Source organism: Juglans regia, chromosome 1, assembly GCF_001411555.2.
Source record: "Juglans regia cultivar Chandler chromosome 1, Walnut 2.0, whole genome shotgun sequence".
NCBI classification, from domain to species: domain Eukaryota; kingdom Viridiplantae; phylum Streptophyta; class Magnoliopsida; order Fagales; family Juglandaceae; genus Juglans; species Juglans regia.
Window position 1 is genome coordinate 10,650,442 of NC_049901.1, and position 27,258 is coordinate 10,677,699.

The following is a 27,258-nucleotide window of genomic DNA, read 5'->3' on the forward strand; positions in this document are numbered from 1 at the left end:
AATGTTCCATTGGTCACGCCTGAAATGAAGATAGAAAGTAGCAATCAATAGATGAAAAAAAAATTGATAATAAAAAATTGAATACGGTAAAAGAATAATTTGATTCTTACCAAGAAATGAGGTTCTCTCAACTTCATCCCAACTCTCAAGTAGCGTCCGTTCCAAACTCTCAATCATCGGTAATTATGTTAGGGTTCACAATTAGATCTATAAATCATAAAAAGTAGAAGTTAGAAACATTAAAAATAATTAAATCATCATTTAAAAGCATATAAACTTACCCGATTCAAGCCTATAGCTCTCGGCATCAACGCCAACGGTATCTAGTCCAATGGGCGTTTCACTTATCCAATTCTGTGTGCAAACAAGGGCCTTCACGGTTGACGGTGACAATGAACTCCGATAAGCATCCAACACGCGACCTCCAGTGCTAAATGCCGACTCTGAGGCAACCGTAGTGACAGGAATGGCTAGCACATCTCGGGCCACACGGGAAAGGACTGGATACTTGGTGGAATTAACTTTCCACTAAGTTAATAACTGAAATACATCACTAGGTGCCTCGACAGCTTCCATAAAATATCGTTCAACCTCAGATGTACAATGCATAATATTCCTTGTTGACATGAGTTGATGATACTGCCGTATGACACGATTGCCTCTAACCCCTACAGATGGGTCAGTATCACCTGAGGAAACTGTCGATCCTGTCGGCCTCGAATGTGAGGAGCTACTAACTGCGGATGAAGGCTGAGCACTAGTACTGTAGTGATGATATAAGTCATCAACATTACTTTTTAGCAATCTAATAAACTCTCCAGCCTTCACTGCCCCGAGGACGGAATTTACCCAAAATTCTAGAACGGCCAACTTAACTCGGGGGTCAAGGATCACAGCCACAAATAGCAATCTATTTATCTTCTCAATATTCCCCCAATATTTATCATATTTGATCTTCATCCTCGTAGCCATAGCAGATAACAATTCAGCAGAGTCAGTACAACTATTTTCCAACTGGAAGTGAAGCTCCGAGAGCTCACTGAAAAATGAGTTCGCAGTCGTATATTTGGATCCAGATAGTCGCATGGTTATCTCATAAAAGGTTCTTAAAAATTCAACAAAATAACTCACACTGGTCCAATCATGTGCGTCTGGCGCACCGAGCCCCTGTCCTGCTGGCTCCAACAAAGCATACCTCAGGCCCCCATCCTCGACCTCCATCCGCTCGAATGCTTTTTGGTACTTCTGCGCCACATCCAACATCATGTATGTAGAATTCCATCGAGTCGGAACGTCCAAGCACAGCATACTAGAACATTCAATCTTCAAATCTTCTGCTATTGCCTTAAACTTGGCAAGCCTTTGAGGGAAACCCCTCACATATCGTACAATGTTGCGGACTCGGGTTATGGAATCATGAACCTTTTTTAATCCCTCAACAACTATGAGGTTAATTATACGAGCACAACATTGAACGTGAATAAACTCGTGGGCCCGAATGACATCATCTCTCACCGTCGTGTTCCGCTTAAACCAATCAATTGCTGTTTCATTCGCACTGGCATTGTCAACTGTAATACACAGCACTTTTCGAATTCTCCAGTCCTTTAAACAATCATCCATCTTCGCCCCAATGGATGCACCTTTATGATCCACAATTTCTTTAAAATCAATAATTTTTTTATGCAAAATCCACTCACTGTCAATGTAGTGTGCTGTGATACACATGTAGCAGACGTTCTGTATGGAAGTCCATGTGTCAGTCGTAAAAGACACTCTCTGGCCAGTGGTAATAAACATCTTCCTCATCTCCTCCTTGTCCTTCGCATGCCTCTTCATACAATCTCTCATCACTGTATACCGTGATGGAATGGGAAATCGTGGCTCAACAAAATTTAGAAACTTTCAAAAGCCTCTTTTCTCGACTGTGGTAAATGGCATCTCATCAGTAATTATCATCTCTGCAAGCATGTCCCTCAACATCTTCTCACTGTATTGAGGGATGACCAATTTCTTAGTCTGTGTACCATCAGTGGCTGTAGAAGTTTGGTAACTGAGGTTGGTCTGATCAGTGGCTTGCAATCCCTTCGCCATCTTATATCGTTGGCAACCATTTAGATGTGCTATCAACACACTGGTACCTTGCTTCTTCGAATGGCATCCACAAAGTGATCCACAATAATGACATCTTGCCACTGGGTTCGCAATTTCACCAGGTATTTTGGTGAAATGCTCCCATGTCCACGACCTCTTTTTAGAAGGTCGTGGTGGCTGATCTTGCTCAATGGGCATCTCCTCTTCCTCGTTGAACATATCTTCATCCTCTATATCAACTGGGAGTGGGAGTCGACTACTCGCACAAGATGTAGCTGCTCTAGATGTAGCTGCTCTAGATGTAGCTGCCCTAGATGTGGCTCTAGGGGTGGAAGTACCCACCGGTGTAGGAGTTGTAGCATTGGCATCCACCACATCCCCTTGTGGACGATCATCTCCACTATGTCTAGGATCCATATCACAATCAATGAAGCTGAAAAAATTAAATTAGAAGCAAAAAATTAGTTTAAAAATAAACTAGGCTATTGTATTATACAATAGGACATGTATTATTGTATCATAATAATACATGTATCGATGTATTATTACATTGAGGTTCGGTTGATGTGCACTTGACTCAGACGAACACATCCAAATGGGTTCGCTTGACGTGCGCTCGACGTAGCGCTCGAGCAGAACCCATACAGAGAGGTTCGCTCGACGTGGAGCTCGAGCAGAATCCATCCAGAGAGGTTCGCTCGACGTGCGCTCGACGTGGCGCTCGAGCATAATCCATACAGAGAGCCAGAGAGGATCGCTCGACCTGCGCTCGACATCGCGCTCGAGCAGAATCCATACAGAGGTCAGAGAGTTTCGCTCGATGAGCGCTCGACGTAGCGCTCGAGCAGAACTCTTCCAGAGAGGTTCGCTTGACTTTCGCTCTACATATCGCTCGAGCCAATGTTCAATACAACTTGCGCTCGACACCTCGCTCGAGCGCAAGTCTTCAAAACAATGTAAAATTCATGTTTTTGAGCGCCGTGTTGGGGACTATATTGAATATTCAATACACAAGAATCACAACTGCTGGCTCCAATTCATAAGAGACGTGCTTGAATTAAATTTAGGGCTCACCGTAGGTGGAAGCTGAACAGAGGGACGGCGGCAGGGAGGAGCAACGACGAACGGTGTTCTGAAGAACGCGAGACGGAGGGTTCACTGGTTCAGTCACTGACTCACTGGGACGGGAGACGCGAGAGAGAAGTGAAGGAGGAAGAAGAAGTGAAGAAGGAAGAAGGAAGAAGAAGAAGAAGAAAAGGAAGAGGACGCTTGACGTGAAGAAGAAGCCCCTTCAACTTGGAAATATGGAACGACGCCGTTCCATATTAAGTGGAACGGTGTCGTTCAAAAATTTTTTTTTTAAACCCAGCTTCAAAACGACGTCGTTTTGGAGCTGGGTTTTAAAAAAAAATTCGGAGTCGGAGTCGGAGCTCCTTCGAGCTCCGACTCCGACTCCGACTCCGAATAATTATTCGGAGTAGCTCCGAATTCCGACTCCGAATTCCGACAACTCCGACTCCGTCGGAGTCGGCATCGGAGCGGAGGTCGGACGGAGTCGGAATTCTCGGAATTCTGCACACCCCTAATGTGTAGGGGGGCATTAACAATCTTTCGCCAAAGCCAATTTGCAAGAGAAAATATAAATTTACTTTATATTTTTAAATTGTCTAAGAGTTTTAAGAGCGGTGAATTCAACAAAGTTTGACTAAAATTTGATTAGAAAATTCACTTTTATAAATTTAACTAATCACTTTTCAATAACACCAAATAACAGACTCTCAATATCTATTAATATTCTATTAAAAAATTGATTTTGACCTTTTTACTTATTTTAATTCAAATTGTAATGTGAATATTTATTTTTTATTAAAAAATATATATTAATTTTATAATGTTGATATTAAATTTTAAAAGAAAAAATTGGTATCAACTAATCATAATATTGTAAAATTAGAACTTGAAGTACTCGAGCAAGATGATGCCACGTTACTGAAATGATAATTGGTGGAGACTGGCTGCCTTATGTGGTTGAGTTTGGGATTTGGGTGCCTCGTGCCTTTCAGATGAAGAGAGATTTTCTAGAATTGTGAGCTCGCGCGAAACGAATAGCACTTGTGAGAGTGAATTTCTTATGTCAAAATAATATTTGGTCAGCAATTTGGACTCAACAAATTTGGCTAGTGAAAATTATCAAAGTAAAAAATATTATAACTTTATTGAGTCTACTACAGTAAGTTTTTATGGAATCTAATTAAACTTTGGCCAAAATATAACTTTTTAAAGTCCACTACTAGTGCTCTAAGCTACGTTTTGATGTTAAGTTGAGCTAAACTGAATTGAGTTCTCTATGAATAGTAGTAAGTTGAGATAGTAAAGTGAGTTCTATGGGGCCCACCTGAGATGAGTTTAGATGTGTTTGGATGTTCAGATGAGTTTAGATGTATTTATGGAAAGTTGAAAAAAGATTGTAGGTCTCACGTGTAAAAATATTTTGAGTTGAAATGAGTTTAGTCATTTGAGAGTTGAATATTTAAAAATTAAAAGATGTCTAAATTTCAACAGAATTCAACTAAATTGAGTACAGTCAAAGAACCAAACGAGCCCTTAATATACACAACTCTTTAAGATTCGACAATTACGGCTATATTATATCAATATTAAACACCCATCATAACGACTAGAAGGAATGAAAGTTGGAATCTGTTGAAGTTATTGAAGCCTAGTAAGGAGATGCCTTGGATTTGTTTGGAGACTTTAATGAGATTCTTCTTCAGCATGAAAAGAAAGGGGTAGCTATAAGGCCATACCATCAAATGGAGGAATTTAGAGAGGCAGTGGAAGTATGTGGTCTATGTGATCTTGGTTATGAAGGTCCTAAATATACCTGGTGCAACAAACGAGAAGGCAATCAGTTCACAAAGGAAAGACTAGATCGTGCCATGGGTAATATGTCATTAAAAAACTTATTTCCTATTTGCAGAATATGTGTTCAAGCTATGTGCTCTTCGGACCATTGCCCTTTGGTGTTGTGCCTGGAAAATGTAGTAAGGTAGTTTGCTTTTGCAAGGAGAGGAAGGGAGATCTTTAGGTATGAAGCAAGCTGGAACCAGAGGCAAGATTGCAGTAGTCTGATAAATGAATGTTGGTCTACACAGCAAGGAAGGGTTGGCTCTCAGTTGAAGTCAATACAACAAAATCTGTTGAATTGCAAGAATGCTTTGTTACAATGGAGTAAGACTACTCTTAGACAATATAGGAAGGAAATACAAGGCAAGATGAATCAGATTGAAAGGCTGCAGGCTATAAATATGGGTTCCCATACAATAGCTTTAAAACAGTTGCAAAAGGATGTGGACTTTCTTTTGGAAGAGGAGAACACTAGATGGAAACAAAGAGCCAAACAATCTTGGCTCATAGATGGGGGTCGAAACACAAAGTATTTCCGTCAATGTGCAAGCCAAAGAAAAAAGACAAATGAGATTAAAAAAATTATGAAAGAGGATGGAACAGTAGTGAGTACTATGGAGGCAATTTCAGAGACTTTTGGGCAGTTTTTTCAGCAGTTATTTACTACATCCAATCCTGAGGGCATTGAATTTTGTCTTAATCATATGGAGACGAAGATTGATGAAAGCATGAGTATAGATCTGTCTCTCCAGTTCACAGCAGAAGAGGTAAAAGAGGCATTGTTCCAAATGAAACCTCTGGGTTCTCCTAGTCCATATGGTTTTTTTGTAATTTTCTATAAGCACATTGGGACATTGTAGGAAGTGAGATGACCAAAGTTGTCCTTGAGGTCCTTAATTCAGATGGGGAGGTTAGCCACATTAATGAAACTTACAATGTTCTCATTCCTAAAATAAAATCTCCTAAGACAGTGAAGGATTATAGGCCAATTTCTTTGTGTAATGTTCTGTACAAGGTGATTTCCAAAGTGATTGCTAACAAGTTGAAGAAAATTTTACCAAAGATCATCTCCCCCAATCAAAGTGCTTTTGTGCCAGGAATGATGATTCTTGATAATGTTATTGTAGTTTTTGAAGCAATGCACTCGATGTCTATCAGGAAAAGAGGGCAACATGGGTATATGGCAGTAAAGTTATACATGAGCAAGGCATATGATAGGATTGAATGGAGTTTTTTAGAAAAGGTGATGGAGAAAATGGGCTTTAATGAGAGATGGATAAAGCTGGTAATGGGGTGTGTTTCCTCAGTCTCCTATTCAATTCTTCTAAATGGTTCTCCTTAGGCTTTCTTTCAACCATCTAGAGGTATTAGATCAGGGGACCCTTTTAGACAAGGAGACCCTTTGTCCCATTATCTCTTTATATTAGTTTCTGAGGTTTTGAGTTTGTTATTGAACCAGGCTGAGATTTCAAAGGAGATTCATGGTTTTCCTATGGGAAGAGGCAATGTCAGTATAAACCATTAATTATTTGCGGATGATAGCTTGCTCTTTTGTAGAGCAAATGCAATAAAGTGGTCCAATCTCCATTGCCTCCTTGAGATTTATGAAAAGTCATCGGGCAGAAGCTTAACAAGGAAAAAACTTCAATTTTTTTTAGTGCTAATACCAGAAAGGAGACTAGGGAATATGTGTTAGCAATTGCTGAAATCAGGTCTACAATGTGCTATGAAAAATACCTAGGTCTACCTTCTCTCATTGGTCGATCTAGGTACACTACTTTCAACAATATATTGGATAAAATTAGAAGCAGAATTAGTGGATGGAAGACAAAGCTGCTCTCTTCAGAAGGCAAGGAAACTCTATTGAAGGCTGTCATACAAGCAATTCCCACATATTGTATGGGAGTTTTCAAATTGCCTAAATCTCTACTGGGAGATTAATAGAGTGATGAATCAGTTATGGTGGGGACAACAGCAACAAGACAGTAAAGTGCATTGGGTTTCTTAGAGTCAAATGGGGAAAGCTAAGAAAGTTGGAGGGTTAGGTTTAAGAGATCTAGAATTTTTTAATCTAGCTTTGTTAGCTAAACAAAGGTGGAGAATCTATCAACATCCTGAATCTTTGGCTTCTCAGATCCTTAGGTGTAGATATTTTCCTTCTACAACATTTTCTGCAAAGCTGGGTGTTAGGCCTTCATTTGTATGGAGAAGTATTTTTGCAGCTAGGTTTTTAATTGAAGAGGGCTCTTTATGGAGAATAGGGAAAGAAATAAGCACAAAAATATGGAAAGACAGATGGGTGCCACAACCATCTTCATATAGAGTTCAAGTTCCTGTTAAAACCTTGCAAGAGGATGCAAATGTAAGGGAGCTTATTAATCATGAGAATAAGCAGTGGAGGAAAAATATGCTAGAAGACATTATGGGACCTGAGACAGCAGCTATTATTCAAAAAATTCCACTAAGTCAGACTGGGGCTATCGACAGATTGATATGGTTAGGCACAAAAAGTGGTTTCTATTCTGTAAGAAGTGGATATCATTTTCTTAATTTGAGGCAGAACATATTACAGGGGCAGACATCAAATAATGTACAATTACAAGAAAGATGGACATGCTGCTGGCAACTGAAGATCCCTCAAACTGCAAAAGTTTTCATGTGGAGAGCATGTTTAGAGTCACTACCTACTAGAGTGAATTTGCATAAAAAGAAAATTGTAGATTCACCAATGTGCCCGATATGCCTAAATGAAGAAGAATATGTAGAACATGTTTTATGGAGCTGTAAATCAGCTATGGATGTTTGGAGTCAGGGACCTACTGTAATTCACAAGAGTTCACTCAGAGCAGAGAAATTCAAGGACATATTCGAGAGCCTAAGTGCAATATGTGATCAGCAAGTTCTGGAGTTTTTCATTATAACAGTAAGAAGTATATGGCATAGAAGAAATAAATTAATTTTTTAGGGTTTCTTTCAACATCTAACACAGTTAGCCAGCCAATCCAAAATATTATTGGAAGAGTTCAAAACAATAAATGACAGGCCTAGAACTGATATTAGAGGTACACAAGTGATGAATTGGACTCCTCCACCTACAGGTTTCTTGAAAATCAATTGGGATGCAGCTATTTCTAAGGTGAAGGGCAGGATTGGATTGGGAATAGTTGTTCGAGACCATGGAGGCAACATAGTGGCTACAAAAAAAATTAATCAATTTGGTTTTAATGATCCCCTACTGGCAGAAGCACTTGGTGCCTTTCAAGCAGTTATGATGGCAGCTGATTTAGGAATGGACTATGTCTTTTTTGAAGGAGATTCATCTTAGGTTGTAAAGAGCCTTAATTCCCATGTTGAGAGATGTGATAAAGTAGGAATGGTGTTATCTGATACTCGATTGTAGCTTTTTACTTTTTCTAGTTGGAAGTTTTTGTTTGTTAAGAGAAGTGCAAACCATCTAGCTCATAGTTTAGCTAAATCCTCTCTCCTATTTGATGAGGATAGTGTTGTTCTGGATTTAAGTCCAGGTTTTAGTCATGTAATTCCTGAAGTTTAAAGTTAATATAGTTTTCTTTGTTTTAAAAAAAAAAAAAGAATTGAACAATGATGTTAATTGTTAGTATTTTATAATTTGAAAGTGTGATATGTCAATCTAAGTTATTTAAGCTTTGAAGTGTAAAATCACGGATAATTTTAAGGATGTAAAATATATTTTTCAAAAAAAAAAAAAAACAACCTGGCCTACACATAAAAGGCGAATAAAAAGGGCTTGGCTAACGAAGACTCCAAGTAAGGTAATATTCTCGAAAAATAATTAGCTTGAGTCGTTGAGACAAGTTGATTATAGAAAAATATGTATTGCACTGAGTATATGGCTTTTTAAAATCTCTACATATACGATAAATTAAATTTAAATTGAGCTAGACTTCTGTATGTTGAAATTAAAATTAATTGGAGGAGATAATCGGTACTCATAACTGTTGAGTATTGTGGAGTTTGGTTCACACCGCTCAGCGGAGTCTCTAGCTGCTCGAGCGGAGGCAAGTCAGAGAGTTCACTCAAAGAGCTACTCGACACATGACTCGAGCGGATGCGAGAACCAAATTCGCTCGACGTGGCCTCAACTCGCCACTCGGGCAAGCATCGCTAACTTTCAAAATTTTAGGGTTTTCTTCACCGCCTCTATATATATACATATATATATGTCATAAAATGACATATGGCCGTGTGTGTATAGAAGTCGTCCAATACTTGTATTGGTGATTCCTCAAGTAATAAAAATCTTCTGTAGCTCCCGTAGACGTAGGCAATTTGCCAAACCACGTAAATCTTGTGTCGTGTGATTGTTTAATTGTTCTTTTCGCATTTATTTTCACTTATTGTCATCGTTTTTCACAACAATTGATATCAAGAGTCAATATTTGGGTCTAAGAAAAAACGATGGCTGGAGAATAAGTGAAAGTATCGGGGATCGAGAAGTTCCATGGTACGGATTATGGATATTGGAGGATGCAGATAGAGGACTACCTCTATGGGAGGAGACTTCATCTTCCATTGTTGGGGAAGAAGCAGGAGACCATGGTAGTTGTTGATTGGGACTTGCTAGATCGACAGGTTCTGGGGGATATTCAGCTAACCCTGTTGAGATCCGTTGCACACAACATCATCAAGGAGAAGATGATTGTGGATCTCATAGTGGCTTTGTCAAGTATGTCTGAAAAGCCATCAGCGAATAACAAGGTACATTTGATGAAAAAGTTATTCAATTTGAAAATGTCAGATGGTACGTCTATTGCACAACATCTAAATGATTTTAATACTATCACAAATCAATTGTCGTCTGTTGGAATTGAGCTTGATGATGAGATACGTGCATTGATATTATTGGCCCACTGCTAAATAGTTGAGAAGCCATGAGAATGACTGTCAGTGATTCTGCTAGTAAATCAAAGTTAAAATATGATGATATTCGTGATTCGATTTTGGCTGAGGAGGTGCTCAAGAGGGATTCAGGTGAGATCTCGGGTTCAAGTTCAACACTTAATGTTGATTATCGGGGGAGATCATAAGACAGGAACTCAAACAAAGGCAAATCAAAATCAAGGAATAGGGGCAAAAGCAAGTCAAGGCCTGGACAGCAGGCAACTTGCTAGAATTGTGGCAATGTTGATCACATAAAAAAGAACTGCAGAAATTTGAAGAAGATAGAGAATGATAGTGCTAATGTGGTAACTGAAGAAGTACATGATGCACTATTACTTGCAATTCATATTCCAGTTGATGACTGGATACTGGATTCAGGCGCTTTCTTCCACACAACTTCCTATCGGGAAATAATGAAACACTATGTTGCAGGTGATTTTGAGAATGTGTACTTGGCTGATAGAGAGGCTTTGAACGTAGTGGGAATGAGAGACATTGATATTGCACTCTCTAACAAGAACGAGTATGCACTATTACTTGCAGTTCATATTCCAGTTGATGATTGGATACTAGATTTAGGGGCTTCCTTCCACACAACTTCTCATCGAAAAATAATGCAAAACAATGTTGCAGGTGATTTTGGGAATGTGTACTTGGCTGATGGAGAGATTTTGAACGTGATGGGAATGAGAGACATTGATATTGCACTCCCTAACAAGAACAAGTGGACCTTCTAGAATGTCAGATACATTCCTCAGTTGAAGAAAAACCTCATCTTTGTTGGGTAGCTCGATGATTGTGGTCATTCAGTAGTGTTCTCAATAGCACTTGGAAGGTCACTAAAGGGGCATTGGTACTAGCTCGGGGTAAGAAAACTGGTACACTCTATATGACTACTGGTTTTAATAATATCATTGCTACTACCATTGCAGAGAGCACAGCAGATTTGTGGCATTGTAGACTTGGTCATTTGAGTCATAAGGGTATAAAAGAACTACTGTCTAGAGGCAAACTACCATAATTGAAATCAATTGATCTCGGTATATATGAGAGTTGTATTTTGGGGAAGCAGAAAAATGTCAGTTTCTTGAAGAGTGGTAGAACACTGAAAATAGGAAAGTTGGATCTTGTGCACACAGACGTGTAGGGACCTTCCCGAGTGGCATCTCTTAAAGGTTCTCGATACTATGTCACATTCATTGACGACCACAGCAAGAATGTATGAGTTTATTTTTTGAAGCATAAATCTAATGTATTTAATGTGTTAAAAATTGGAAGGCCCTAGTTGAAACAGAGACAAACTTAAAGCTGAAATGCTTGAGGTCTGACAATGGTGGAGAATATATTGATGGAGGGTTCAAGGAGTATTGTCCAGCTCACTGTATCATAATAGAGAAGACCATTCTTAGAACACCACAGCAAAATGGAGTTGTTGAGGCTATGAAAAGAATCATTAATGAGCGTGCTAGAAGCATGAGGTTACATGCTGGATTACCATATACTTTCTAGGCAGATGCAGTCAGCATTGTCGTTTACTTGATAAACAGAGAACCATCAGTTCTGTTAAATTGTGGACTGCTTGAGGAGGCTTGGAACAGGAAAGAGGTTAAGTTTTTTCACCTTAAAACTTTTGGTTGTATTTCTTATATTCTTGTTGATTCTGATGCTCGAAGTAAACTTGAGGTTCAGTTAAAGAAATGTTATTTCATTGGTTATGGAGACAAGGCATATGACTATCGTTTTTGGGATGATTAGGGTTGGAAGATTATAAGGAGCAGAAATGTGATATTCAATGAGAAGATTATGTAGAAGGACAAGTCCACTACAGTCGCTGAAACAGCTCCTCAAGAGTCTGAGTTCGTGAGTTTGGATGACCTATCAGAGGCCACAGTGTAGTGCAGAGATGTGAGTGACGGGGAGAGTGGGTCAGGTGCACCCTCTCCTATTATTCCGCAATCATCTCCAGAGCCGTCTACTCCTGCAGCTGTAGTTCCCAGGTCAATTAGGATTATTCATCCCCCACAGCGTTTTTCACCTACCTTGAATTACATTTTGTTAACAAATGGTGGAAAACCACAAAGTTATGAGGAAACCTTGCAAGTGGGAGATAGCCATGAAAGATGAGACAGATTCATTGTCAGAGAATCATACATGGGAGTTGACAGAACTTCCATCAGAAAAGAAGGTATTGCACAGAGAGTGTGTGTACCGACTACCAAGTGAAGACTGAGCAAGATGGTAGTAAGTGGTACAAAGCCAGACTTGTTGTAAAAGGCTTTCAGCAGAAACATGGTATTGATTACTCTGAGATTTTTTCTCCTGTGGTGAAGATCACAACCATCAGGTTAGTGTTGGTTATGGTTGCTACTGAAGATTTATTTGTTGAGCAGTTAGATGTGAAAACAGATTTTCTTCATGAAGACCTTGAAGAAGACATCTACATGCACCAACCTAAAGGGTTTGTAATACAGGGAAATGAAGGTTCAATTTACGGATTAAAGAAGAGCTTGTATGGCCTGAAGCAAGCTCCTAGACAGTGGTACAAGAAGTTTGACAGTTTTATGTGCAATGCAGGGTATATCAGATATCAGGCAGATCACTGCTGCTATGTCAGATATTTTGACAGTTCTTACATTATTTTTTTACTGTATGTGGATGACATGCTTATTGCAGGAGTTAGCATTGATGAGATCAATGGTCTGAAGAAGCAGATGCCATTGCACTTTTTTTTTAAGTTATATTTTTATATAGATTTTTATTAATATTTTAAAAAAATAAAATGAATTTAGAACATCATTAAAAACACTTCCTTAATTAAAAAGTAAAAAAAAAATTATTAAAAAATACTTCTTTATTTTTAATAATATTCTAAACTTTTTTTATTTTTTAAAAATATTAAAAATTATTAAAAATTTTATATAAAATATAACTTTAAAAAAAATATATAAAAAACACATATTACAACAGCAGGACCTTCTAGCGGAAGCCCCAGCATTATTATTTTTTTTTCTTCCCTCAAATTCTGTGCTTGGTTAGCATCGTAGTTCGGGACAAATCTAGAGGCAAAAGAGGAGGTCTTGCAAAAGCGGCAGCGTTGGGACCCAATTATTGCCAAATTGGCTGGTGAAGGGCCCCACTCTCTGGTCCCGCGGCAGTAATGAGTGGACTCCTACTCTCTCTTATATACCAACAAATAACAATCTCTCTCTCCAGTCTCCCCTCCTTCGCCATTGATAATCCTTCATCAACCTCATCCTCACCAAACTCCATTCTATTGATTTCGAGAACACAAATAAAAGATCAAGACCAACTTCCCTCAGGCAAGCCTATATCATCCCTTATCTTTCTTTCATTGTCTTTTTTTTTTTTTTTTTCTATGATAAATCTATGATCTTTTTGTTTTCTTGATGGTGATGAATCTTGGGTACTTCTTGCTTTGTGTTGTCCGTCCTCTGTTTTTCTCTCTATCTTTGGTGAATGATGTAATTCCCTTTCTTAAACATGCGCCCTGATCTTCCTTCTTCTGGTTCGTTTGAGCCGTTGAGGCTTAATTCTAAAGATTCATCTCTCTATGATCACGATCATTCTATCTTACATATGCATGCATATATATCTGATCAATCTCGCTTTTAGCACGAAAATGTTGAAAAAAAAGTAGAAATTTCCATCATCGGAAGCAGCTCAAGTTCATTTTATTTCACATGGTTGATCATCTAAGAGATCAAATTCTTATTTTAAGAAGTAGGAATATTTCATTGATTTTGAAGAGATCTCATATTATTCAGTACTTTTCGTTTTTTTCATTGCGTTTCTGGGGCTGGTGGAATTAGCTAATTAGATCTCAAAAACAAAAACAAGAATTATATTTAACTTTTTTTAATTTCATTTAAATAGTTAACCTTTTGCTACTTAAACATTTGCAGCTTTTTACTCTCACTGTAACGTCTAAGTACTAGAACAATAATATAAAAAAAAAAAAAAAGTTAAAAAAAAAAAAAAAGAAACATAAAGGGAATAAGTCCAGGTTAAAGGATTATTCTTTTTCTAGAGCCAAGGCTTTGTGTTGTAATAATCACAGAGGAGCATAGAAATTTCAAGAGAGGATAATTATTTTCATCAGTTAATATTTAATATTTAATATTTTATATTTAATATTTTATAAAAAAATAGTAATTATTAAGTATAAAGTATAGAATAAATAATAATTGACGTATAGTCAAATCTTCTCATGAAAAAAAAAGAAAAAAGAAGAGTGATAATAAGGAGGGGAGGGTAAATTGATCTTGTCCGGATTTGATTTGAAGTACAGAAAGAGCCGAAGCTGAGGTGGTGCCTACCTTCTTAATGGGTCCCACGCACCATTCTTTCCTTAAGTCTGATTGTGATTGAAAGCCTTATTGCAACACTGCTAAGCAAGCTTTTATTGTGGTAGAACATGATCTTTGATCCATCTTTGAATGTTAGAATTTAGTGGGTCCCAGTTGCAACGAACGGTCAAGATTCAACCTTCAATTTTAAAAATAAATAAATTATATTTACTGAAAATAATTTTAAAATTATTTCATTATTATTTATAAATTTCACATCTGATTTCATTCTTAAAATACTCGTTAAATGTTTTAGAGACTTGCAGATTTAAGTACTTAAGACTTCGTTTGGAAGTTAAAATCATCTCAACTCATCATTATAATTTTTTTAAATTTTAATATAAAATATAATAAATAATTCAACTTTTTCAAATTTTAAAATAATAATAATAATAGACAATAATATTTTAATAATATTTTATCATCTCAACTCAATTCATTTTAACATCCAAATACACTCTTATATGTTTGAGGTTGGAAGAGAAAATAAAGATTTTTATTATAGCATTTTTAATTATAGTTACTATTTTTAATAGGGGTGTAACCGGTCCGGTCCGGTCCGGTTTTGGATAAAATCTAGGACCGAACCGGTATGTACCGGTTTTGTATTTTTCAAAACCGATTACGCACAGGTTACCCTCCTAAATCGATACTTCTGGTTTTACCGGTTTCCGGTCCGGTCCGATTTTCCGATTTTTTTAAAATGTAAATTTCACAATTTGTCATTAAAAATTTGTTTATAAAAAAAAATTTGATTTAAAAAAAATTATTTTATACTTTTATTAATATATTAGACTATATAATAGTATTAATATTAGACTATTGATATAGTTATAAGTTATATATTAGTATTAGTTATAAACTTTTAGTGATTTAGTATTAACATTTTATGTAATAATTTATAAATTATAATAAGAAATTATTTCATAAATGAATATATATGTTATATATAAAATTTCACATAAAAATTTATAATTATACATTATATATAAAACTTATATATATTAATATTTAATATATATATAAAATATTTTGTATAAAACTTATATATAAAAATATTATTTTTTATTTTTTTTAATCAACCTGTAAAACCGGTCCGGTTCGGTCCGGTCCGGTCCAGTTTTTCGATTTTTCGGTTTGAGTTTACACCCCTAATTTTTAATTATAACTTTTATAAAAAAGTTATTTATTGTTCAATGATGCTGGTTTTTTAAAAGAATAACGTAATCTCCAAGAGCATTTCAATTTGATGTTTTTTTAAAAAGTGGACTTGGCAATTCTTTTTTGTTTAAAATACTTTTTTATAAATTTAAGATTTTTTTTTTTAAATAACACTTTTAGGCCTGATTTGAATAGTAAAATATTTTCAATTTATCTCATCTCAATATCTAAATATCACAAATATTTTTTAATTTTTAATTTTTAACTTTTAACTTTTTCATCTAATGATTACAATTTTTCTAAATTTTGAAATAAATACAAAAAATAATTTAATATTTTCAAATACAAAATAAAATTATATTTTAATAATATTTAACTTTATAATATTTTTATTCAACTTCTCTATTTTTCTAAAATCTCATAAAACATATTAACTCAAATCATTTCATTATTATTCACAAATTATTTTACTAATATTTATATCTCATCTCATATCAACATCAAAACCAGAATTTAGATTAATGAGTTTTTTAAACTTCCAAACTCAAACTAAGCAAACAGTAGTTACACAAGCTAGCATCATCAGGTGATTGATCGGAGTACGAGACCAAACGATTTCGGATCGTACAATATTGTTTTTGTAAGTGCTTGATTAAAGTATATATTTGCATGTAACTAAACAGTACATTTTTTAGCTGTCGTTCGTCGCTTGGAATCTTTACCCCCTACCACTTATGGCTCATGATCAATTATCCTCTTCTTTTTTTTTTTTAACCTAAGCTTTTGTCTTTGTATATAATTATCTGAATCATGAGGTTAAGATTTCGAGTCATGCTATACAGGAGTAATGTTACTCATCATTACAACTTCCATCATCATTTCATCATCTTATAATGTGTCATCAGGTGATTAGAAATTATTTATTAGATTTCATTTGTAAACCTATCATTTAATGCCACATCATGAGATGATGAGAGGATAATGAGAGTTGAGATGATGAATAGATTTTCAGCAGAACGGCTTAACATATTGATGCAAGAATGAATGAATGTTCAATTCTCTTGTAATTGTCAGTCATTTGTGGAATTTATAAGCACCATATTCGTTTGCCATAACGCATGAATGAATCCATTAATAAAATTAATCTTAGGCCATCGTATCTAACACATTTGCGTCTGTGATTTGATTCTATTGAAATCTGGGTGGGGTAGAAGACAAAAGAGAGACAGCCTGGTAAAGTGGATACACCCCACTGGCACCAAGAGTTTTTAGAGAAAAAACTGTAAGCCATGACAACTATGTGCTGACCAATGCCACCTCACGATTGGACCCCGCTGCACAGGAAGATGTTCGGTCAAATGAAATTACAGCTGAGCATTTTGAGTTATGCTATTTACAAGTCTGGCTGATTCTGGGTCCAAGTCCAGAACCCAATCTCTGTCATGTTGGCTAAAAATAGAAAGAAATAGTTGTCATTCATGCACACGACATGATTTTGAGACAATCACAGATTAAGGACTAATATTTCATGTGTCTGTCTTCTCTTGATGAATTCAAATTCTGAAACTGGCTAGCAATTTTGCAAATGAAACTACAGAACTCTCTGCCTAATGATGTGACTAGAAATGCATTGGATTTTGTTACCTGATATTCTGCCTGCTTAATCTCATTCTGAAATAATTATGAACTTGTGAAAATCACAGAGAAGAAGTCTATTAGCTGCATCTTGGTTTTGAGATGGAAGAAGAGACACTAGTGAATTCAGAAGTTCCGGTGCTGAAGGCTGCCGAGGATGCTGTGATTGATGCCGATCCCATTAATAAGGTAACTGCAATCCTTTCTATTGTGGCTGTAAAATTGTATGAAATCAAGGGATAGGGATCCATGGGAAACCACCCATCAGTTTGAATTGGTCTATTTCGTTACCTGAATCATTTGAAAGCAAAAATTTGATGTTACTGGAGGGAGCTCTAATATTAATAATTGCAGTCTTATCCGAAACTAATTTTGAAGGGAGATCATCATTTGATTGTATTAGTATCGAAGTGGTCTATGATTTTTCTGCTAAATTAATCATGGCAACAGTAGATGCATTGTTTATATTGTTGGTATTGACTTCCATGATCTTGTAACAGGTAACAAATGGAGACTTGCCCCAATTAGGAAAAGAAGGCAAGAAAGAAGAGGAAGAAACTGACGGGGAGTTTATAAAAATTGAGAAGGAATCTATAGATGCTTCACACACAGGTGTAACAGCATCTGTAGAGGACAACCACCCAACTGTCATTGAGAGAAGTTCAAGCAGAGAATTACTTGAAGCCCAAGAGAAGATAAGAGAACTAGAGTTTGAATTAGAAAGACTAGCTGGAGCAATTAAGCATTCAGAATCTGAGAGTTCTCAGCTGAAGGACGAGGTCTCACAGACAAAGGAGAAGCTGGTAGAAAGTGGAAAGAAGTATGAAGAGCTTGAACTCAACCACAAGAAAATGCAAGAACAAATTGTAGAAGACAAGGAGAAACACAGTGCACAGATAAACAGTTTGCAAGAGGCATTGCAAGCTCATGAAACAAAGAGCAAGGAGCTGGTTAAGGTGAAGGAAGCATTTGATGGTCTCAGCCTTGAGCTCGAGACCTCAAAAAAGAGGATGCAGGAGTTGGAGGATGAGCTGCAATGTTCTGCAGGTGAGGCACAGAAGTTTGAGGAGCTGCACAAACAAAGTGGCTCACATGCAGAATCTGAGACAAAGAGGGCCTTGGAGTTTGAGAGATTGCTGGAAGTGGCAAAACTGAGCGCCAAAGAAATGGAAGATCAGATGGCTTCTGTACAAGAGGAACTGAAGGGCGTGTATGAAAAGATTGCTGAGAATCAGAAGGTTGAAGAAGCTCTCAAGGTAACTGCAGCAGAGCTTTCTGTAGTCCAAGATGAGTTGGCGCTTTCAAAATCCCAAGTACTGGACATAGAGCAGAGACTTTCTTCAAGAGAGGATCTTATAAATGAACTGACCCAGGAACTGGACTCAAGAAAGGGTTCAGAATCTCAGATGAAGGAACATATCTCCTCACTTGAAATTCTTATAGCCTCAACTAAAGAAGATCTTCAAGTAAAGGTTTCTGAACTGGAAGAAATCAAGTTGAAGCAGCAGGAGGAAGTGAACACAAGGGAATTAGTTGAGACTTCATTGAAAACCCAGGAAGCACAATTTTCAGTAGTACAAGAGGAATTGGCTAAAGTACTCAAAGAAAAAGAAGCTCTTGAAGCAACTGTGGCAGAAATCACTAGCAAGGCAAAGCAAATGGAGGAATTGCGCAGCGATCTAGAGGAGAAATTGAGGCTCTCAGATGAGAATTTCTGCAAAACAGATTCTCTTTTGTCGCAAGCGTTGTCGAACAATGCAGAGCTTGAAGAGAAGTTGAGGTCTCTGGAAGATCTTCATAACGAGTCTGGAGCTGCAGCAGCAACTGCTACTCAAAAAAATCTCGAGCTCGAGGATATAATCCAGGCTTCAAATGCAACGGCAGAAGAGGCAAAATCACAACTGAGAGAGCTTGAGACACAATTTATAGCTGCAGAACAAAAGAATGTGGAGCTTGAGCAAAAGCTAAACCATACAGAACTAAAAAGCAGCGATGCCGAGAGAGAGATGAAAGAACTTTCTGAGAAAATATCTGAACTAAATGCTACATTGAGAGTGTTTGAGGAAGAAAAAGTTCAACTGAATGGCCAAATGCAGGAATACCAGGAAAAAATAAATCAGCTGGAATCAACTCTAAACCAGTCCTCATTACGAAATTCAGAGCTTGAGGAGGAATTGAAGATTGCTGTCGGTAAATGCACTGAACATGAGGATCGAGCCACTATGAACCATCAGCGTAGCCTTGAGCTAGAAGACTTGATCCAGGTATCTCATTCCAAAGTGGAGGACGCCAGTAAAAAGGCGAGTGAGTTCGAGTTGCTACTCGAAGCAGAGAAGCATAGAATTCAGGAACTTGAAGAACAGATAAGCACATTAGAAAAGAAATGTGGGGACGCTGAAGCAGATTCCAAGACATACTCTGACAAGGTATTAGAACTTTCGTCAGAACTTGAGACATTCCAAGCTCGAGCATCAAGCCTTGAAATTGCACTGCAAACGGCTAACGAAAAGGAAAGAGAGCTGACAGAGTCCTTGAATCTAGCAATAGATGAGAAGGGAAGACTAGAAGATGCATCGACCAGTTCTAGCGAGAAGCTTGCTGAAGCAGAAAATCTATTGGAGGTCTTGAAGAATGAATTGAATCTGACACAGGAGAAGTTGGTAAGCATTGAAAATGATCTTAAGGCTGCAGGAATGAGAGAGAATGAGGTAATGGAGAAGCTTAAATCTGCAGAAGAGGAACTAGAGCAACAAGGAAGAGTGATAGAACAAGCTACTGCAAGAAACTCAGAGCTGGAATTGTTACACGATTCCCTAGCAAGAGATTCTGAGGGTAAACTCCAAGAAGCAATGGCAAATCTCAACAATAGGGATTCTGAGGCAAAATCTTTGTTTGAGAAACTGAAGATACATGAAGACCAGGTGAAGATTTATGAAGAGCAGGTGGCTCAAGCGGCTGGAAATTCTGCATCTTTGAAGGAGGAGTTGGATCAGACTTTATTGAAATTGTCTTCTTTGGAAAGCACAAATCAAGAACTCCGAGAACAGATTTCGAAAGCTGAAAATAAAGCTTCTCAGTCTTTCTCAGAGAATGAGCTGTTAGTCGAGACCAATGTTCAGCTCAAAAGTAAGATTGGTGAACTCCAGGAATTGCTTAATTCTACTCTTTCCGAGAAGGAAGCCACTGCTCAACAACTTGTTTCTCACAAGAACACTATCACAGAGTTAACAGACCAGCACTCAAGAGCCTTTGAACTACACTCTGCAGCTGAGGGTCGCATTGTGGAAGCAGAAAGACAGTTACAAGAAGCCACTCACAGATTCACTCACAGAGATTCTGAAGCCAAAGACTTGAGTGAGAAACTGAGTGCTCTAGAAACCCAGATTGGCTTGTATAAAGAACAGGCTCAAGAGGCATCTACAAAGGCCGAAGCTCGAAATATTGAGTTGGAAGAGACTCTCTCTAAGTTAAAGCATCTAGAAAGCATTGTTGAGGAACTGCAGACCAAGTCAAGTGACTTAGAAAAAGAGACTGGAGGGCTGGCCGAGGCAAATATGAAGCTTACTGAGGAAGTGGCCACGTACGAGTCCACACTGAGCGATTTACAGGCAAATCTGTTGGCAGCTCTTGCAGAGAAGGATGGAACAGTTGAAGAGCTTAACTCTTCAAAGAAGGCCATAGAAGATTTGACACATCAGCTTGCTTCTGAAGGGCAGAAACTACAATATCAGGTTTGGTGCCAAGTTTTTTTAGATATCTTGGTAAACAATGATATGGATATCGTTTTGTCCCATGATGTTCGAAAACATATTTGATTTCTGCAGATATCTTCAATTATGGAAGAAAACAACCTTCTCACTGAAACACATCAAAATGCCACAAAGGAACTTCAGTCTGTGATATTGCAGCTTGAAGAACAGTTGAACGAACATAATGCAAAAGAAGACGCTTTGAGATCTGAGATTGAAAATCAAAAGGCTGAGATTGCTGAGAAACTTTTGCTGCAAACTCGTCTCAAGGAACTTGAGGAAAAATTAATGAAATCTGAAGATCAATTGAAACAAGAGGTATTCCAGAAATTTCTCAATTATTGCAACAATCAGGAATCTCGTGAATAAGCTCTTCATATTCAATTCAACTGTTACACCTTTTCAGTTGAAAATTCAATTGTACGTGTTGTAATGTTTCTGACTGATATGATGGCTGTAGGTGCAAAGCATTCAGGTGGCAGCAGCTGGAAAAGAGGCAGAATTACTTTCAAAATTGGAGGATCATGCTCATAAAGTTCATGATAGAGATTTATTACATGAAACAGTGCTAGAACTTCAGAAAGAATTACAACTTGCTCAGAGCACGCATGCTGAACAGGTACTAGCCATTGTTTAAGAAATGTATTCGCACTTCAGCTTTACTTCTCCAATGTGTTGGTCGTATACATCACTGCCGAATACCTTCAAAACCAAGGCTTAGTCAGTTAGTTGCGGTGTTTGACATAAACAACATGTAATAATTTTCCATTTCTAGGAGCAAGTTTGCAGTTATCTTGTGTGTAGATCTTTTATTTTATTTTTTCCCTGCATCCTGATTGTCTAATTGTAGGTTTTAATCACACTTTTTTTATACGGAAATTTGATCAAAGGATTAAAAAAGAATGATTGTTCCTGAACTGTTCCTTGTCTGAACTTCCCATCAGAACGAAAAGTATTCTCAAAAGGAGTTGGAAAGAGAAGCAGCACTGGAGCATTCTCGTGGAGAGCTTGAAGCAAAGAACAAAGAAATCGTGCTACTAGAGAAGCAAGTCAAAGAGCTTGAGCAGAAATTGCAGCTGGCTGATGCTAAACTGTCGCAAAAGGTTATTTTCTATTCCTTCCACCATATAGAGACCAATTGACACCAAAAACTAATCTTGTATCATAGCAAAATCATTTGACTTGAAGTAAAGAGAACCCTCTCAATAGCTGCTTAAGAAAAGCAGAACCTGTCATGTTTCGGTGGCTTCCTTTTTGTTTGTTTTTGCTTTCAAGATTACATTGTGCTCAAAATCATAGCTTTAATATTCAAATTTGGGATCTATGAGCATTCAAACCCAACTATGATTTAAGTTTCTTCAGTTTGTCAAAAATTAAAGTTGTTGAACATTTAAATTGTGCTACAGGGAGGAGATAGGGGGGGCAGTCCAACTGAACAGGAGGAAGGGTTAGAGGTTAAATCCAGGGACATTGGATCAACCATTTCCACTCCATCAAAAAGGAAGAGCAAGAGAAAGTCAGAAGCACCATCTGCTGCTCAAACCTCATCTTCTTCAGAGACGCATGCTAAAACTGCTGAGGCTTCTCCTTTCACGACCTTTAAGTTCATCTTGGGAGTAGCTCTACTATCTGTGATATTTGGCATAATTCTTGGGAAACGATATTAGCTTGCTTGGGGTTTTTGTGGATTTTGGTTTTGATCTTCTTTTGTTTCTTACTTTGTTTTTCCTTTTTCTTTACCCATCAATATAAATTATGCAGTAAGAGAATTTGAAAGCTATGTTTGGATGCTTTCAAACTTAGGTGTTGAGGTTGGTCAGGGAATTTGTCTTCATATGGAAAGTAAAAATTACAGTTCATGTATTATTATTCAAGTTTGTATTTAATTTGTTGATTGTGTTGCATATCTTTCAATTCCACTACTCACTTGGGAATATTTGGAGGTTTCAGTTGATGTTAAAAGCTTGTATGCCATCTCTAAGGCTGTGGATGTCGTCTTAAAAAATTTTATAAAAATAAATTTATAAATTAATATAATTTTATATAATACGTTAGATATATTTTATAATAAAAATACATTTACGGTTTAACTTACCACGTCAAAAATAACACTACTTCACCTGCTTAGCCAGCACCCGATTGCAACATCTCTGGAGGATAAGTTTCTCCCATATGATCTGATCAGGTGTCCTATCAAATGATTTCAGCTTTTGTCATAACCAATGCTACTAAACCCTATCAAATTATCTCATTATTTGTCGAAGCCAAACGTTGTTTTCAGTGACTTAACTATTTCCGTATTGTTTTTTTAATTTAAGAAATCAGAATATGGATTCCGGAACGCGATTTGATTCCCCGTTGACTTGTGGACAACATTGAGAGAAGCCATTTTATTAAGAACTTAGAAAAATCTAAAGACTGATTTTATGAAAATATCTGAATATTATATTATGAAAAATAAAGGAATTTTAGTATTCAAATAAATGGTTCTAATTTGAATTGAGTTTTGTTTTGTTTTTTCTCTTTTTCTTTTTTAGGGGAGTGTTTTGTATTTTACTATTTTATAAGGGCTCAGGTTTTGAGAAGGATTCTCTCCCCTTCCAAACTGGAGTCATTGTTCTTAAAACTGAAGAGTCTGTATCATTTAAATAAATAAATAAATTACATATTTGTTCAGTGGTTAGTACTAACTCAGTAGGATCTATTTAAAAATAAATGAATATTAGTGGCGGCTTTCTATCTATCCATCTATCTATCTATCTAGAAGAAGTTCAGAATGAAGTACCAAGAATTGTTCAGTAAATAATAGAATATAATATGATCATAATAATTGGTGGGTCTTTTGATGGTTGTTGTAAGGTCTATTCTACAAAGAGCTATCTATGTTTGGACCACTGCATTATGCAGCTTACTTCAATAGTTTGGACCACTGATTTTCTAATAAATGCTGTATTTCTAGGGTTACCTAATCTATGATAATTTCATATCACCTTCATAAAAGAGCAGCCTTTCTTATGCATAAATGTAAATGGAATAATAGTCTGTTGACTCTAAGATCATCAATCCTATTAGATACAAGTGTGTGTGTGTGTGTTATGACATTCGATTCAATGGTACGAGTGCTACTTACTTACTTTTCAATCAATTTGGAAGAAATATATACAAGAAGTTTTCAGACTGCACGTAATGTTGCGCAGAAGATATAAAGGCATGGCTGCCCTGCCCTGCCCCCATCATGAACTGAGTTTTCGCATTCAAAGTACACTTTACAGGGTTTTATTTTGTGACCAAATAGTAGCACTTCCCAAAAAAAATCAAAAACCCATAAAGGCAGCAGACATCTTTGTGCAAATGGGGCCTAATTTTATTTGAAAGAATCGCACGAAACGATTTAGTGTTAAAAACAAAACCTGGAGCTTGCATATCTCTCAGCCCTATCTCTTTATACTTTTAAAAGGTCGATTTGGATAAAAAAAAAATTAAAGAAAAACATGTTTTTTCCAAGTGAATAAGCAGATAGCATAATTGTAAGGAAAGAATGATACATAAAATTAAAGAAGATGAATTCTACAAAACAAGAGTGAAAAGAAACCGATTCCTTGATTGACGTCCAAGAAGTTACCTTAATTAGAAAAGTAGAACAACCGTAGGAACCAAAAACTTTGGCAAATGAAAGACAAAGAGCAATACGTTTTGCACTAAAACAGGTTCCCAAATAAATGGAACTTTTTTCAAGTTGTAGTATGATTATGTTAGTGTTCCCCCAAAGACATACTAGTCTGACAGATTTTAATCACAGCTGCATTATGCATAGACATGATCAATATAATATTATATATATATATATATATAAGAAAACATTATTTTTTGTTCATGGACGTGCACTTGATGCCCATTTGCTTAAAAAGCTAAAAGTTGGGACATTGGATTATAAAGAAGAGGTAACTTCACATCACAAGCAGTGCTCTCTAATTCCACCATGTGGGTATGTATATCAGTGTTATGTGGACTCAACATCTCTCTCTCTCAACCCTAAACCTGGAGAAAACCATTCCTTTTGAGAGATAGAGAGAGAGAGAGAGAGAGTTGATGATGATGGACACATAAGCAAAATGTGGTACAGGGGTGGCATGTAACAAAGGTCCACTGGTCAATTAAAAACTGAAAGACTGCCAATTGAATGTAGCATCTATAAACCCCACGAGCCACCACCAAATAGAACAGGCATCATTTTCCTTCTCTATGTTTTTTCCTTTTTTTTCCCAAAAAAAGTACAATAAAGAACAAATTTAGGTACATGTTTTTGCTTCAAACGAATAACAACAAAGTGAACAAAGACGACTTCACTTCCTTCAAAACCCTCTCCTCCCTTCAAAAGGGGAAAAACAAAAGTGTATTATTAGAGACATGAGAATGTTCCAAAAGCATCATCCTTATCACCCCCATTAATACATATATCTTGTGCACCATCCTAACCCGACCCATCCCATCCCATCCGGGTTATATCGTGGAATTCCTTCATAGCAATTCAGTTGGACGGCTGCCATGCCGAGGCTGTAAGCAATGACAGATCCTTCCAACCTAACTTCAAGCAACCATTATCCTCCACTAATGTATAACCCTTCCAAGGGAACATCCCAAGCAACAAGTTAGCTTGGGCAGCCGGGTTGCCCCCCAGTGATATGGGCTGGAATCCGACCCGCCTTAACTCCTCTCCCCACCTCTCCACCTTCTCCTCTCCGGTCCTCTTCGGCCCACCAACGGCCATGATGTTCCTAATCTCGCACCCAAACAATTGCTGCTCCACCATATGCCTATCCAGGTTATCCTCACCCAATCCGTCCCCAAGCGCGTCGAACAACGCGCTGTAGTAATGCAAAGCCTCCACGAACCTGGCTAAAAAGCCTCCCCCGTGGCTCAGATCCTGTTCGACGATTGTGATCAGTTTGGGTCTCAACAAAGCCAACACTTTCAACGTCCCCAAATCGCTTCCCGTTATATCGTACAGACAATGGTGCATCCAGTGCACCACTATGGCCTCGTTCGGCCTCACCCCGAGTTGACTCAGATCTTTCACATTCCCGATTTTACCTTCGAACGGGTGGAACTCGAAGGGAAGCCCCAGAGAACTCGCGAAGTCCCCGAGTCTCTTACCGGTCGACTCCAGCAAATCAGAGGAGGATCCGAACCCGGTGACCCGCATGGATCGGATCTTCTTGTTTCGGGAGGCGAGGATGTGGAACAATCCGGGCCATTGGAGGCCCTGCATTATATCGAGATCGATGACGTGGACGTGTTCTTCGCCGTCCAATGCTTGGAAAATGGCTTGGTTGGCTGTGAAGTGTGAGAATTTGACCAAGGGACTGATGGAGTTGTAGGATTGCAGAGCGGAGAAGATTTTCTGCGACTGAGTGAGGGTTCGAGTTTTGGAGCTGAGCGGCCAGTAGGTGCCGAGGTATGAGGTGATAACCCGAGCCTGGAGCGCGTGGGCAAAGTACGCTCCGACGCGCTGCGGGGAAGAGCCGTAGGGAGACGAGAGCTCGGCGATTTCGGGAAGTAGATCGGCGGCCTCGTCGAGGTGCTCCAAGGCCACGCTCTCGGCGCACTGCAGCAGAAGCCCCAATAGTTTCAGGCCGATGGACTCACCCTCCTCTCTTTCGTCCATGGTCTTCTCGCCGGAGACCGACGCTTCGTTGGAGAAATTCATCCGCTTCGTCGTCGCATCGTCCCCAGAGCTGTCTTCACGGTCCACGCGCTTCGACTTCATCGCAGAGCTATTGGAAGGGTTCGATATTGGGGACTGTGGAACCAAGCTCTGAAGCATGATCGATCAGATAGAAAAGAAAATACAGAGAGGGAGAGAGAATCAAAAGGCGAATAGATTTAGGGGGGAAAGGGACAAATAAAGGAGAGAAAGACAAGGGGAGTGAGTACGGAGAGTTAGCAGAGGGAGGGGGTGGTGGGAGTGTGCTGTGTCAGAGAGGGTTGATGTTTGGGGAGAGGGAAAGTGAGAGAAAGTTGGAGGGTAGACAGAGAGACAGGAAAAAGGTTGAAAACTTTTTAGCAGAGGAAAGGGGGAAGGGAGGGGTCTACGACTCTATGAGTCTATCCTCTATCTTCCTCGGTAGGTACTCCGGCTTACAAGGGCGGGGGGTGGGGTGTCGTTTCGTTAAGTCAGTTTGTTCGTTTCTTTGTTTGGTTTTTTCCGTTAACGAATAAATTAACGAAGGGACAGGGCCAGCCCATGGGGAGGAAGGAGGGGGATAAAATTATTTTCATGTTCACGTTAAATATTAATCCTTAAATTTGGGGTTGTTTGGATACGTGGGAAGTTGCTATTGGATGAAAAAAATAAGAGAAGAAAAGCTTGTGTTGTGTTTGGCAAATTTTCCCTGTGATTGGGATTATGATATCTATATTACTAT

The 27,258-nt window shown here is 37.9% G+C and overlaps 2 protein-coding genes across 2 annotated transcripts; one reads left to right on the plus strand and one right to left on the minus strand.

The window, feature by feature from the left end:
• Positions 1-13,126: 13,126 nt before the first annotated feature.
• Positions 13,127-22,739, plus strand: LOC108996274 (myosin-11-like). The gene is made up of 7 exons (XM_018972061.2): positions 13,127-13,241; positions 17,153-17,273; positions 17,585-20,815; positions 20,909-21,151; positions 21,294-21,452; positions 21,778-21,936; positions 22,240-22,739. The coding sequence occupies exons 2-7, from the start codon at positions 17,187-17,189 to the stop codon at positions 22,498-22,500; spliced, it is 4,140 nt and encodes a 1,379-aa protein (XP_018827606.1). The 5' UTR covers positions 13,127-13,241; positions 17,153-17,186; the 3' UTR covers positions 22,501-22,739.
• A 2,198-nt stretch (positions 22,740-24,937) lies between these two features.
• Positions 24,938-27,198, minus strand: LOC108996381 (scarecrow-like protein 23). The gene has a single exon (XM_018972251.2). It carries the CDS (start codon positions 26,655-26,657, stop codon positions 25,362-25,364), a length of 1,296 nt encoding a protein of 431 aa, XP_018827796.1. The 5' UTR covers positions 26,658-27,198; the 3' UTR covers positions 24,938-25,361.
• Positions 27,199-27,258: the final 60 nt, after the last annotated feature.